Here is a 14,473-nt window from a genome sequence, read left to right as displayed (position 1 = left end):
CACTGGGGAACGGCCTATATGTTGGTCCCTCAGTGAAAATACTGGCTGTTTAAAATCGGCCCAAGAGATAAAGACAGTATATGGGGGACCCAGTAGCCATTGTCACTGGCCTCTGGGATTTAAAAAAAAAAATTTCCAGACAATTAGAAAAATGGGACTTCCCAAGGACATAACTGTCTCCCGTGGGGCAGCCACCAATACCTCGTTGCCCTAATGACACTACAGTAGAATGGGTGCCTTTCCTAACTGGGTGGAGTGTGCCAATATTATGCCAGTGCCACACGATATCCCTGGCAGTCGTGGATTTATTCTAGATTGGTCTCATAGACTTGATAAGAGACACCCACACTGAAATCGTGACTCCTGGAGGATTTGTCAGTACGACTCTGCCCTTCAGCCATGGGGGCGTACAGAAAGAGCTATGGTGTGTGACCGCTGCCTTGGACCTCACCATATACCCCAGTACCACCAAGCAGCACCCAGGACGAGAGCTGTGAAGTGGCTCCCTGCTTGGCCTGCAGGCCTGTGTAGAGTCTCCTTATGTTTTAATTTCTGGGAATATAAAAGTAAACAGGGCAGAAGAAAAATACCACGTGACTTGTCAAAGTTGCAATCTGGCTAATTGCATTCCAGGTATAATAAAGGACAGGAAGTGCTTGTGTTGTACCAACCCTCCTTTGTTATGATCCCAGCCAACACCTCAGAGCCCTGGTATCTGATGCTGGGGTTCAAGCCCCACAACAGATGCCTATCCAGCTGAACAGACACTGGTGCACTCTTGCCTTGTGGTATTTGGGGTAGTCACTTTAGTATCTGTGTTGGCCTCTGCCATGACATCCACTGTAGCCTTAGCTACAAGAATGCAAAATGCTCACTTTCTTAATGATTTGGCTCAGAATACTTCAAAAGCCCCACAGAACCAGGTAAATATTGATGGCAAGATAGAAACGAAGTTAAATGTCCTGGAAGCTAGAGTCATAAATACAGCAAATGAACGTGCTGCTCTTGGATTCAAGCAGTGGCTTCATTGCCATGCTGACTACAGATATGTTTGTGCTAGAGCAGCAAAGTGTCATGCCCTCAGTGGGCTTGGGAGAACACTAAGAATTACTCCATGGGCATTTGGTGAAAAGTAATGACAGTTCAGTCTCCGTGACCCTCATCATCACATTCAAGATATTCAAGAGAGCAGGAATGATCTTGTGGATCCCATACGTTAAAACACAGTAGGGTACATTTTTGGAATTATGTGTTTGCTACTGATATTCTTTTGTGTTATAACGGTGAGATGCTACATCTATCAAAAGAAGTCCAACCACTCCAAACAATAGCTCATCACTTGCATTTAAAAAATAAAAAAGGGGGAGATGTGGAGAGCAGTGACTTGAACCCTGGTCTCTGATTCCTTTGTGGCTGCCTTTGCACTGGGAGCTGACTGTGCGAAAGCACAGGTCGCGATGCCCCGGTTGCTACAGTAATGCCGGCCATAGGAGGCTACACGCAAAGACATACGGCCCTAGAAATCAGAACCTTGGATTCGGACGCCAACTCCCAGGGGTAGAGGATTCCAGGCCTAACAAGATGACCTCTATGTCTTGCAAGTTTCTCTGCGTCCTTTAGACTGTCCACTTTGCTAAAGCCTTCTCACAGATAACCTTCTGGTGACAAAACCTGGATAATACACGTGCTGAGCGAGCTCTGTGTCCATCAAGCCTCGCCAGGCTTGGCCACCCACGGGCCCTAGCTTTTTCTCTGTGTCTGTTTGTCTTTTCTTAATCCCCCATCATCCCTTGGGCTCCTGAATTGAAGCCATGCTGGTCGTGGCACAGGACAAGGCTCTTGAGAGTGCAGACTGCTGTGGGCCCCTTGGCTGCTCCAGCCTGGGTCCCTGTGCACAGTGGGGCACAAGTGAGAACCCAGGGGCTTGGGCCTGGGTTTTCTAGCTCTCCTGGAGGGTGTGCTTGGCTTGGCCTTCCTGTCCCCACGGGGCCTCGTGACGGTTAAGGCAGTAGTAGCCACAGCCAGGGAGTGGAAACATGCTCACTCGCCCCTAAGGGTGTCCCACAAACCACCAAGACTCCCCAGGACACAGGGAGGCCCCCACCTCTCACACCAGTCCTGCTGCCAAAGGCCCACTGCAGGGCCACTGAGGGCTGGGATGGCCTTGGAAGTAGCACTCCTTGTGCAAAAGCCCCAGGGCCCTGGCCACATGCTGAGGCGCTCTGGCCCTCCTGGCAGGTTCCATTCCCAACAGTGGCCGGCCTTCGACTTCCCTCCTCCTGGCGCTTTGTGGACACTATTGTCCATGCACTGGGCATCTCCCCTTGAAGATCCCTTTTATTTTTGGTATACAGCTTGAACCCAGGGGTGTTTAGCCACTAAGCCATATCCCTAGCCTTTTAAATTTTTTTTTTTTTTTTTTTTTTAATTTTGAGACCAGGCTCATTAAGTCCTTAGGGACTCCCTAAGTTGTTGAGGCTGGCTTTGAACTTGCAAGCCTCCTGCCTCGGCCTCGTGAGCCATGGGGACCACGGTGTGCCATAACACCCAGACACCTCTGTGAATGTGATCAAGTCCTAACGGAGCTGCTTCCACCTTTTGACTCTGTGTACTGCAGCCAGCAACCTGCTTAGGAAGCTCTCTGAGACCCTGCTCTCCATTCTTTGGGTGTAGACCAAAAGAGGAGCTGACGGGTTACTGGGGAGCCCTGTCATGCTGTGAGTTGCTGTGTGGTGTCCCCGGGGCCTTCCCACCAGCCAGCACAGGGCTGTGATGATGGCCCTACTGTGTGTGAAGCTGAAATTATTCTGCAAGGAACCGAGCCTCTGTGAGTGTCCGTGCCACCCCTGCCCTATTGCTGGGAGGAGCCAAGGCTCTGAGACTAGGCTGCGGTTTCTCTGCTTCTTCCCAGTCCTGACCTATGAGTGCCTCCAAGAACGTCCTGGGGAGGGAAGGCCCACTGAGGAGACCTGCTGAGACCTCAGGGACCTGGGGGCCGGCGGCTGGCAAGGCTGGAGGAGCCCTCATCGCTGGGCCACCCGCCACTGTTCCTGGGGGGGTTTGGTCTGCCTGGCAAGACTGGGGCCGCGCTGGCGTCACGGCCTCTCTGGTTCCAACGTCAGTGAGCTGGAGGCTGAGGCCACGGCCTCTTGATGAGGTGCCTGGAAAAGCTCCCAGAGACGAGCAGGAGAGGAGTCAAGGGTCCCCCAAATATTTTATTTAAATATTAAATTAAAAAAAAAATATGTCAACTAATCATTTGGCATACATTTATCATGTTAACAAAAGAAATAAAACAATTCAGTCATGGTAAAAAAACACAACAATTATATACATCTCCATCAGATCACGTAGTGTCTTAAACAGGCTGCCGCACTACAGTCTGGGACAGCGCTGTCTGGAAACTGGGAAACAGCCGCACGCCCAGGACAGCGAGAAGTGAAGACGCGACTTCATCGACCTCCAGAGGGTCTACAGTGTAAGAAAACCCAAAATCCCTATGAAAGTAAAGTGCTTGTCCTTGCTTCAGAGAACAGAGTGGCAGGAGGCCTTGGATGGGTGGCGTGCCGCGGGAGGCAGAGGCCGGGGTACAGCCCCGCTATGACACGGAGGCCAGGCTGGGCCAGGTGCAGGCAGGCGAGACCTGGTGCTTTCTCAGCAGCCTGGCACCAGGTCTGCGCCCCAAGGACAGTCCTCCACAGTCACTGAAAAAGCCACAGCCAGTGGTGGCAGCAGCAGACACAGGCAGGGAGACAGGCCCGGCGGCTGGAGGGCAGGGCCACAGGCCACGCCGCGCACTGGGCGCACCAGCCTCCGTGACCCTCAAGTAGCTCAGTCAATCTTTGGCTTTTGAAAACCCCCACTTTCCCCTTCAGGATGACCGCCGACCTCCGTAACACTGCGGGCCCTGCGCCCAGCAAGGCACCTGGTCAGGGAGGGGAACTCACAGAGCAGGGAGCCGTTTCCTGTCCCAGGGAGCTTCTGGCTGGCTGGGTGGCCATCTGTCAGGCCAGGCCACTCCTCTGCCAGCTCCAGCCGCTGCCCCTTCCTCAACACAACCTGGTGCTGGGGGTGCTTCTCAACGTGCCCGGGAGAGGTTCAAACAGGAACGCGAAAGTGTAGTACAAAATATAGAAAATAATAGTGTCTATTGTCCCTATTTATATACATATACAGTATCTGCTTAAAAAAGAAAGCTTTACAAACACTGACCTAAGCTTCCTATTTCACTCTCCGTGAACAAAAGCCAGATGACCAGCGCTCGGCTGGAGCTGGCGCCAGGGGCAGAGGCAGCAGGCGGCCCTGCGCCCACCTCCCACACCCGACGCGGCCCAGCGTCCCCAGTCAGGTGTTGCTGTTGGACCCTGATAATGAAATGCATAAAAACTCAGTAATTAGCAGCAGAAACGAGATGCGCAGCAGGAAGAAACTGAGGCTTCCTCGCAGTGCCCGGGGCTCTGGGCCAAGTCGCGCCCCCTAGCTCCTCCTCGGAGCTCCCCCAGAGGACCCCGCAGCACTGCCTTGAGCAGCGGACGTGTGACACTCCTCTGAAGGAAGGAGGGCAGTCCCCCAGCTCTGGTTCGGGGAGAGGACCCACCACCTGGCGGTCCTCAGGAGGACTCTTCTACATGGATGCAGAAGCAGCAAGTTCACAGTTTTCGTTACAGCATAAATGTTTCAAGAGGTGAGGACTAGAAGTAAAGCCAACAGGACACCACGAGCATGCGCGGGGGCAGGGCCTGCTGTCACCGCCAGGGAGGGCAGCCAGGCCCCACCCTCGCCCCGTCCCCCCACGACACTCACTCCTCGATTATTATTTTTCTTCAAGAAGTTTCCAGTCCCTACTCAAAGTTGAGGTCACTCAGTGCAAGAAAAAAACATAATAATAAAACAAAAAAATAACCTAAAAAGCCCATACACCTAACGTATTGCTTGTTTTGCTTCTAAAAAGTTCTTGGCTCTGAGTCCAAAATGTCTTCACATACTCTGAAATTATTGCTTAGAAAAGTCAGTGGGCACAGTGGGGCCACCTCACTGTACCAGGACAAATGTCCCCCGCTGGCCAGAGGTCAGGTCCTCCATCTCACAATCCCCCTGTGGCAGCCCAGCAGGGTCGCAGCCTGGGGCCAGCCGAGAGAGGCATGGTGGCAGGGACCCCGTGGGGAGGACGGCTGGGCCAGCGCTGATGTGCAGGTGGGCATCCAGAAGCCGTGCAGCTGACATCACGGGGGACACACCGGCCTGGAAGAGGGGGGCGGGCAGCAGCGGGAGCCCCGACACAAGGGGGCTGTCGCAGGGGGCGAGCACATAGGAGGTGGGGGGCAGCGGGGGTGCCTGCTGGCAGCTGGGCAGGGCAGTCGGGTGATGCTGTAACTGGAGCAGCCTGGGGGACAGAGAAGAGGGAGGCGACAGGTCACCCTACCAGCTCTGCTCAGAGGCTCTCAGGTTTCTGCACTGCCCAGGTTGGTCCTGCCCGCCCTGTGCAGCTGCTGGCTAGGTGGCCGAGGCCCGCCGAGCTGTGTAGGACAAGCTCTGAGCCATGTTCTCACCGAGCTTCTGTTCACCTCTCAGAGATGCCCATGACAGGCCAGCTCCAGTCACTGCTGCCCTCCACCCACTCACGAGTAACCAGCCGACCCCTGCCTGCCCCCTTCCCAGGAAGCGCCCGGTGGGCCTGGGGAGCGGCCTACCTCTGCTGCTGCAGCACCTCCTCCAGCAGGCTTCTGCCCTCCCGGCCACTGGTGCCACTGCCCTGCAGACCCGGGCTCTGGGTGGGGGCGTGCAGAGTGCTCAGGCCGCCCCGGGAGGCCCGACTGGAGGAGGACTGGCACACCTGGCGGGCCAGCCCCTTGATCTTGTTCAGCCCCAGGAACCCCTTGGTCCTCGCATTCTTCCTCAGCTGCTGCCGGAAGGCCTTGAGCCCTGGGGAGAAGCAGCACAGGGATGAGGGCTTGCTCCCGGCTCCGCGTCCCAAGCCCTGGGAGGGGGCAGGAGGGACGAGCGCCTGGCTGTTGTGGCGTCCTACAGGGAGGCAGAAGTCCTCGCTCCCCTCCCTGAGGTTGGGGCGGGCTCGACCCCACCTGGGCAGCATCTGCACAGACGCTCCAGGGTGGATGGGCACGAGCAGCACTGCGGACCCACAGGCTCCCGGGCCCACGTGGGCAGAGGGCTGGGATGGCATGGAGGAGCCCAGGCAGCAGGGGGTGCAGGGCTGTGACTGTCGGAGTCCCTCCCTGAGCCTCCTGAAAATCAGTGGCTGCGGCCAGCACACACAATCCCAGCTCACAGAACTAGCCACCAGAGGTCATCTGCCATACCCAGGCTCGAGTCCACCCAGGGAGACCAGGCTGCCCAGCGCTGGAACGGCAGCTCCAGCCTGCCCAAGAGCATGTTGGGTCCCCACACCAGGTGAGAAGGGGGAAGGCCATCTGCCACCAAGGACAGAGGTGTCTACCAGGGACAGGAGTGTTCCCGCCAAGGAGGAAGTGCACATGGAGGGTGCCTCACCTTGAGTCAGTGAGGTGTCTGATGCCCTGCGTCCCTCCTGGAAACTGACCGGGAGCAGCCCTGCTCTGCCCAGGCCACCCTGAGCCTGCAGCATGGGGGTGGCAGACTGTGCCCCCAGGAATGGCGAAGCCAGTCTGACTGGGGAGCAGGTGCCCAGAAGCCCCTGGGTGGCCAGGCTACTGCCAAGCCCGACGGGACTTTCGCCTGCGGAGAAGGTCAGACAGCTGTCGGAGCTGGTTCCTTCTGAGGCCGTGGCCGCGGTGCAGGAAGAGGAGACGACTATACCTGCAGGCAGAGTAGGGTGTTGGTGAGGGCAGGACAGCCTGTCTCTCTAGGCCAAGGCAAAGGGACAGGCCCCTGGCACTTGCCCCTGGTGAGGAACGTCAGCTGGCCTTTCCCAGCTGGACCCTCGCCTGGGCAGGAAAAGGGTGTCCACGGAGGGCTCCAGAACCCCGGAGCCCAGGGACCGCACAGGCAAGCCTGTGGGTACAAGTACAGGTGGGCAGGCTATCAAGAGGCTCAGACCCCAAAACAGAGAGGCCCGGGCCAATCACCCAGGGCAGCCCCTCCACCAAATGAGCATGCACACTGACTCCAGTCACCAGGGCCTGGGAGTTAAAGCAGACAAGCAGATCCTGAGGACTATGATCGACGGCGGATACCAGGCAAAAAGGTCTGTTCTAAGCAAGGCTGGGGTGGCCTAAGCCCTAACCCATGCACCAGGTCCTCAGGGCACTTACAGGGAGGGGTGATTGGGGAGAAGTGGGTGGAGACCTCAGCCAGTGTGTGCCTCCGGCCTGTGCTGCCAGGCAGGGGCTCCTGAGCCTCCTGCTCCTCCTCCAGACCAGGACCCAGCCTGGCTTCCTCGCTGATGGCCGTGTCCAGAAGGCTGCTGGGGGAGACGGGGCGGTGCTGGAACACTCCATTGCAGTTGACATCCACTGGGAAGAACAAGGGCTGCAGGGAGGGAGACCAGTGACCGACTGGGCTCTGTGAGCACAGGCGGGGGGATCACGGCCTCTAGGAAGGATGCCACCTGCCCTGGGCATGGCTGTGGGCACTACACACCTGCAGGGAGCTCTGGAGGTCACAGTCCATCTCAGCCTGCAGGACACACTGCGCCAAGGCCTGGGGCTGTGGGCACAACAGGGAGGATCGGAAAGGGTCCCCGGGGAGGCTTTCCTGAGGCACCTGGGGTCAACAGAAGAGAAAGACCAAGTTCGCACCGAGACTGGGGCACACAGATGCTAGATGCTAAATGGCTCAGGACACGCCCTCCTCTCCAAGGTCACATGAACGTGCAGGTGACCAGGAGCAAGTGCCAAGAGGCCAGCACCAGGGCCAAGCAGGAAACAAGCAGTTGTGGGGCAGTCCCAGTGGGGCGGCCCGCACCTCGTCACTTCCGGGCAGCCGTGGCCTGCCGCCTAACTTGGGAGAGCCAGGGGGCGGGGGCTCTGAGTTTCATCCCCATGGTCCAAGCAAGGGATTCACAGTAGAGGACACCATCCAAGGCCAAGGGCCAAGAGCAAGGCTTGGGAAGGAGTCCTCCCGCTCACCTCACAGCTGCTGAGGTCCGAGCTTCTGGGCCGGGGCGGCCTGGCAGGCCCGGGGCGGGCCGACGGCTGTGTGCTCCGGTACTCCTTGAGGCGCTCCAGCAGGAGGTAGTAAATGGCAGCAAAGTGGTTGTAGCTGCTATTCTGCAGTGACTGGGGCAGAGGACGGTGGGGTCAGGCGTGGCTGGCACTCGGGCCTGGAGCTGCACCTTGGGCCCCTGTGCTGGCTGCTGGGATCCCCTACCAGGCTATTCCCAGGTTATTCCTGGGTGGTGCAGACTATCTCTAAACTAAGCTGCACCCACAGGAACTCCAGTGCTGAGAGCCCGTCTCTACTCCGCTGCTCCCAGGCCGTCTCGACACACAGGGTAAGTCAGCGGCAGTCAGGGCAGGTAGGCGGTGTGCTCACCTCCACGGTCCTCTGCCGGTCAATGCCAAGGGCCTGCATGATGCCCAGCACCTGCTCGTTGTAGTCACCCAGGTTGGAGGTGTAGCTGTGCACAGAGAAGGTGGGGTCAGCCTGCTGAAGAAGGGAGGGGTCGGCCTGCATCCACCGGTGCTGCCAGATCTGTGCGATGGTGATGCGCTTGGCGGGGTCCACCACCAGCATGCGACGGATCAGCGTCTCGCAGTCTGGGGGAGAGGAGGACACATGCTGAATGCTGGGGACCAGGCTGTGCACCCACTCTCACCGTGCACGGTGACAGTCCTAACAAAGGCTGGACCCTGGGCCCACACCTGCCCCCAAGGAGACCGGGGCTCTGGGAAAGGCACACTTTGGTCCTTCAAAACATCCCCAGGAAGAACCAGACCCCGTCTTGGTGTGACACACTAGGGCAGCAAAGGGTCAGACATGTGAGAGAAGTAGAAGAGCATGTGCACAGGGGCCGTGAGAACTGGGGAGAGGCCAGCATCCCAGCCTGGCCCTGGGGAGACTGCAGACACCAGACTCTTGAGAGACAGCCTGAGGTTGGACCCAGCCTGGACCCGACCTGGCCATAAGTGGGACACCAAGGAGGCACCCCAGGGGTCAGGTTTCTCTTGCGTCCAGCCACCTGAGCCGGATTCAACGACGTGACAGTGGACTCAGTAGAAAGCCCAGCAGCCATGCAGGAGACCCACACCCCTGCTTCTCTCCGCAGCCATCACCCGCTCACCCACCTTGAGCTACAGCAGGCCGGCTCTGTGGCTACCCACCTTGAGACATGAAGAAGGGGATGCGGAACCGGCCCTCCAGCACCCGCTGCCTCAGCGTTGGAAGGTTGGGCCCATCAAAAGGGAGAGAGCCACAGACCAGGACATACAGCACGACACCAAGGCTCTGTGAATGACCAACAGCAGAGTCAGTGCCCAGCAGGCTGCCAGACGTGGCCTTGAGCTGCAGGGTCCACGCTCACAGGCTCTTACCCAGATATCCAGCTGGGGGCCTTCGTACTCCTTCCCCTCAAAGACTTCAGGGGCTGCGTATGGTGGGCTCCCACACCATGTGGACAGAGGCTCTCCCGGGTTGTAGAAATTCCCAAATCCAAAGTCTGCAAGGCAAAGAAACAGACGATGGACGTCAGCCTAGAAACGGCAGGAGCTGCAGTTTCAAAGTGGACTTAGAAAGCTGGACCTCCCTCACAGCCTCCACACCCAGTAGCTGTCCCCTGGACGCAGCCCCCCTCACCCGCCAACTTGATGTCCATGTTGCTGTCCAGCAGCAAGTTCTCCGTTTTGAGGTCGCGGTGGACGATGTGGTGGTTGTGGCAGTACTCCACGGCCGACAGAATCTGCCGGAACTTCTCCCGCGCCTCGTTCTCACTCAGGTGTCCGTTGGAAGTTAAATAGTCTGCAGAACGAGGAAACGCAGCTGGGTCCCGAGATGCGCAGCGTGGCTGCCCTCGGGGATGGGAGGCACAGGGTCCGAGGACGAGTGGACCCAACCACATGGGCAGGTTCTGCCAAGTGAGCACACTTGGCTCCAGTGGGTATTAAAAACAAGTGTGGCTTACCAAACATTTCTCCATTTTTCGCAAATTCGGTAACAATGTAAAGCATATCCTTTGTTTCCATAACCTAAAACAAAACAGAAGAAGACCTAACATTAACCCAAGAAAAGAACACACTACAGGTACAAATAATCCACCTGAACCGGTACATCTTTACTTCTACAGGATGAGCACAGTCAGAAAGGGAAAAGAAGAAGCCCCTGCAGTAAAGAACCCAGGGGCTTCCTCCCCACAGTGACCGGAGCACCTGTCCGCGACCTGATGCCTTACTCTCTCTGCATCCTCCTATGTCACCTACTAACTCAGGCTGCCCTAAGTACCTCCCAGGACTTTGGGGGCCACTGCACTTGATCTGGACCCCTCACACGTGACAGGTGATTCAAGTCAGCAGCCAGAGCAGACTGAAGGGTGGCTGACACTCAAGTCCTGCTTGCTTCCCGGGTGAGACAGAGGCCCTAAGAACATGGTCCTGCCATCAGGCTGCAGGGAGCCACTCTGGTCCACAGTGGATTGTCAGCATGTGCCGGGGGGGCAACAGTCAGTGTCAATATACACCTTGAAAGTTCATATCCACGGGGAACTTTGTGTTACCTAAGAAAAGGACTTTAAACCTAACTAAGAACAAGGCAAAATTCAAATCTTTTGTATTGAAAGAAAACAAACTCATGCCTGTGTGTGTTTGAACATATTTTAGAGGAAGAGAGTCAATATTCTTATGAGGAAAAAAAAATTGGGGGGGAGGAGTTCAAAATACAGTTATTCCTTTAAAAAGACACTTATAGACAACTGCTTGGATCCAGAAATCTAACAAGAAAAGTATTATTAAAATTCTAGCTAAATTGCCCAGCTAGGGTTTTAACTGCCCCACCCATGTGTGGAGTAGACAGCACTGCTCATTCTCTCCCCATAAAAAAAAAAAAAGAGGAGGAGAAGGAAAAAGATTCCAGAATCCCTTTAACTTTTTAAAAACTTGATGGAAAGGATGAAGCAGCTGGGCAGGTTCCAGGCCCGGGCAGCTGCTCGCACATCAGACGATGTCAAGACCAAAGGACCGCGCATCCTCGCTGCCCCCCACCCAGACAGCCATCAGTCACTGTGGCAACAGCAAGCACCTCCAGAAAAGGCCTCTGGCATTGGGCATGGGCAACAGACTTCCTTCACTGAGCCAACTCCACCCAGGGGACAAAGTGGAAGAGCAGGGACACAGGAAGGACTGACGTCGTGAGTCAGCTCTTCACAAAGTCAGAAGCCACAGCAGCTGGGAGGCACACTTTCCAGGCACCAACATCGGTGGCCCTGGAGGAGATTTCTTATCTCCAAGCACAGTTTAAACATGATGACCAAATGAGACAGGAGCTCTGAGCACAAGGTCCTGAGCTCTGTGCTTAAAGACACCGGGGAAACTGTCCCTGCATGAGAAGCACAAGCTCCAACAACACAAGTCCAGGAGCCAGGGTGGGGGTGCACTTAGATCACACTCTCCTACCACAGTGCATGCAGCCTGCCAGCCGTGCACACGTCTCCCACAATCACCTGATTCACACAGCTCCACCCGAGTCTCTAAGAGGAATTTACAGTCAACACGAGCAGATGAAGTAGTGACTACCTGCAAAGCCTTCACTTCTCTGCAAAGCAGAAGTGACTTCATCCTAGCAAAAGTGGTCATTATCACCAGGAGGTACAAGAAGGAGACTGCTTTGCTGTCCTAATTATTTACTTGTTTTCCAAAGATATAATTAATGTATTAATTTTAATAATAAGAACAAAAATAAAGTCAAAAAACAAACCAACAGATGGTCACGGGTAAGTCACGTTCCTAACAGGTAGCAAGTGGCAAGTGTCTGTGACCAAAGAATCTCCCTGTGCAAAGAAGAGTTAAACAGGAAGAGGAGTGCTCACTGATGCCCTTGCAAAGGTAAGTTCATGAAAACTGGTAAGAACAGCTCTTTTAAAGTTTAATAATCGTGTGCAAAGGTAGAAGTTTCTAGTTGTACTCAAATTTGTCCTTCTGGACCAAGTCCAGGACCTGTATCAACACTACAGAAGTGGTTCTCAAAGTGAAGCCACTTAAACAACAGACCTCTATGCATTTAAACTGGAGAAAGTTTTGATACTAGATAAAATTTTAATGAAACAAATCTCCAATTATAATCCAAAAGCAAGAAAACGGTTGCAAATACATATGCATATCTTATAAAAATCACAACCAGCTCACTGTCTCCCACACACATCCAGAAAAGGGGCACCTTTCAGAAGCCCCAGGCTTTGGTTGGCAAGGACTACCTGGGCAGGGAAGGCAGGGGACCTCACCTGGTAAAGCTTGATGATGTGGGGGTGGTTCAACAGCTTCATGAGCTGGACCTCACGGTAGATTTTCTCCAAGTTGCTTGAATCTAATCTTGTTTTATCTATTATTTTTATTGCAACCTGCATATTTTAAAAAGGAAAAGGATATTAGAAAAACAAACCACTTATCCACATTTATAAGTTTCATTTTTTGCAAGTTAATTTTGCAAACACTTTATATCTCATAAAAGGTCACAAAAAGCTGGGGAAAATTAACCAAAGGAACCACTGATATTTAAAGAAATCAAAGTTACATGTCTCAAGTGAATGAGGCCAGCTTAGCTCTGAATCCAGGAACCACGCCTCCCCTGACTGTGTGCGCATGGTTTTTCTTGTTGTTTTGTCTTTAGTTTGGTTATTATTCTCACTGCTATTCTTTAAAATTTGTACGAATTATATATAAACGTATCACAGGACTTTTATTCTTTACCAGACTAGGGCGTTAACAATGACTGACAATCAACCCAGCAGGCGGTGAATCAGCCCGGGGTCTCGGGTCAGGCTCCCTGTCCTCCCCGCGGAGCCCCTGCGCACCTGCGTTTTGGTGACTCGATGCCGCGCCAGCTTCACCACCGCAAAATTGCCTTTGCCCAGCGTCCGCTCCACATCGTAAAAGCCCACGCGGAGGGGTTTCTGCTGGCCCTGGTCGGCGCCCGCCGGGGCCGCACTGAACTCGGACATGATCACCATGGCTCCGGGCCGCACCTGCAGACCAGCGAGGGGCGAGCTCAGCGGGGACGCCGGCCGAGGCTGCGCACGCCCCAGCCCGCCGCCCGCGGTCGGCTCCACTCCAGCTTCCGGACCCTGTTCGGCCACTCGGCCGAGCTCCGCTCGGACACTACCGGCCCGCAGTCGGCTCCACCGGGACCTCTATTCCCCTTGGGACTTGAGGACCCGCTCCCACACCTGTCGCTCCGGGTCACCTCCGGTCTAGAAGTCCCGGATCGCATTAGCTCCGCGGGGCGACAGGACCCGCCTCCGCCGCCCGCGGTTGGCTCCACCTGATCCCCAGACCCCGTGAGCCCCGCAGGCAGTGCAGAACCGCCAGCCCCCGCCGTCGAACCGGTTCCATCCCGCCTCGAGGACCCCGATCTCTGGGGGTGTGCGGACCCGCTCCCCACCAACACCGCCGCCTGCGGACACCGCCGCCGGCGGTCGGGGTTCCTTTGACTCAGAGACTCCGGTGCCCCCCGCGCCGTGCAGAACCGCTCCTCCCCGCCCACCAACGCCCGGTCGGCTCCATCCCGACTCCAGGACCCCGATCCACGCGATCCGCGCAGTGAGTGAGGACCCGCTCCTCGCCGAACCCCGCCGCCCACGGTCGGCTCCATCCCGATCCCGGGTCCCTATCCCCGCGGCCGTGCGGACCCGTTCCTCGCCGCCCGCGGTCGGCTCCATCCGATCCAGAGACCCCCGAGCCCCGCGGCCGTGCGGACCCGCTCCTCCCCGTGCCCGCCGCCCGCGGTCGGCTCCATCCCGACTCCAGGACCGCGCTCCCCGCGGCCGTGCGGACCCGCTGCTCCGCGCCCCACACAATGGGGAGCCGGGGGCTGCGCGCCCGCCCGAGCCCCCCGCGCGCTCCTGCAGGGCCTCCAGCGGCGGCCGCAAGCCCGAGCCCCGCCGCTGCTCACCTCCGCCGCCGCCCGCGCGCCCCGGCCCGGACGCCGCCGTCCCCGCTGCCCCGCCGCCCGCTCGGCTGCTCGCGCTACTCGGGCGCCTGCCGCTCGCGCCGCCGCTGCTGCCGCCGCCCGGGCCGCGCCGCATGTCAGCGCCGAGGCGCCCGCTGGCCGCACGCGGCGGCCGCCCCGCCCCGCCCCGCCCGCCGCCCCGCCCCGGCCGGCCCGCCGGCCGCCACAGCCCATTGACGTCGCTTTGACGCCAGAGCGACGCGCGGCCCCGCGCCAGGCGGAGGGAGCGGAGATCGGGCGGTTGCCAAGAGACGGGCGGCGCTGACGCGCGCCGGAGAGGCCGTCGCCCTGGCGACCGGGGCGGTGACGTCAGGGGCGCCGGCCGCCCGAGCCGCCCGCGCCGCCGCCGGCGCGCCCCCTGCCGGGCACCCGGGGCCCTGCGCGCGGC

The 14,473-nt window shown here is 57.3% G+C and overlaps 1 protein-coding gene across 2 annotated transcripts; it reads right to left on the bottom strand.

Annotated features, from left to right (window-relative positions):
• Positions 1-3,195: 3,195 nt before the first annotated feature.
• Sik1 (salt inducible kinase 1) lies at positions 3,196-14,140 on the bottom strand. Of its 2 annotated transcripts, none has more exons than XM_027929302.2 (14): positions 14,029-14,140; positions 12,932-13,102; positions 12,362-12,478; positions 10,055-10,118; positions 9,730-9,891; positions 9,468-9,592; positions 9,258-9,381; positions 8,470-8,693; positions 8,064-8,213; positions 7,576-7,698; positions 7,248-7,464; positions 6,508-6,792; positions 5,691-5,922; positions 3,196-5,383 (listed from the first exon to the last, which is right to left on the bottom strand). In XM_027929302.2, exons 2-14 carry the CDS (start codon positions 13,085-13,087, stop codon positions 5,032-5,034), a joined length of 2,331 nt encoding a protein of 776 aa, XP_027785103.2. In that variant the 5' UTR covers positions 13,088-13,102; positions 14,029-14,140; the 3' UTR covers positions 3,196-5,031. The 2 variants fall into 2 exon arrangements, with proteins under 2 accessions (XP_027785103.2, XP_071471101.1); XM_071615000.1 differs by having other exon boundaries at positions 7,576-7,641.
• Between the last annotated feature and the right edge of the window lie 333 nt (positions 14,141-14,473).

The sequence above is a fragment of the Marmota flaviventris genome, chromosome 8, assembly GCF_047511675.1.
Source record: "Marmota flaviventris isolate mMarFla1 chromosome 8, mMarFla1.hap1, whole genome shotgun sequence".
Classification (NCBI taxonomy): Eukaryota; Metazoa; Chordata; class Mammalia; order Rodentia; family Sciuridae; genus Marmota; species Marmota flaviventris.
The sequence above is the reverse complement of the archived record's forward strand: the minus strand, read 5'-3'. Positions and strand labels throughout refer to the sequence as shown.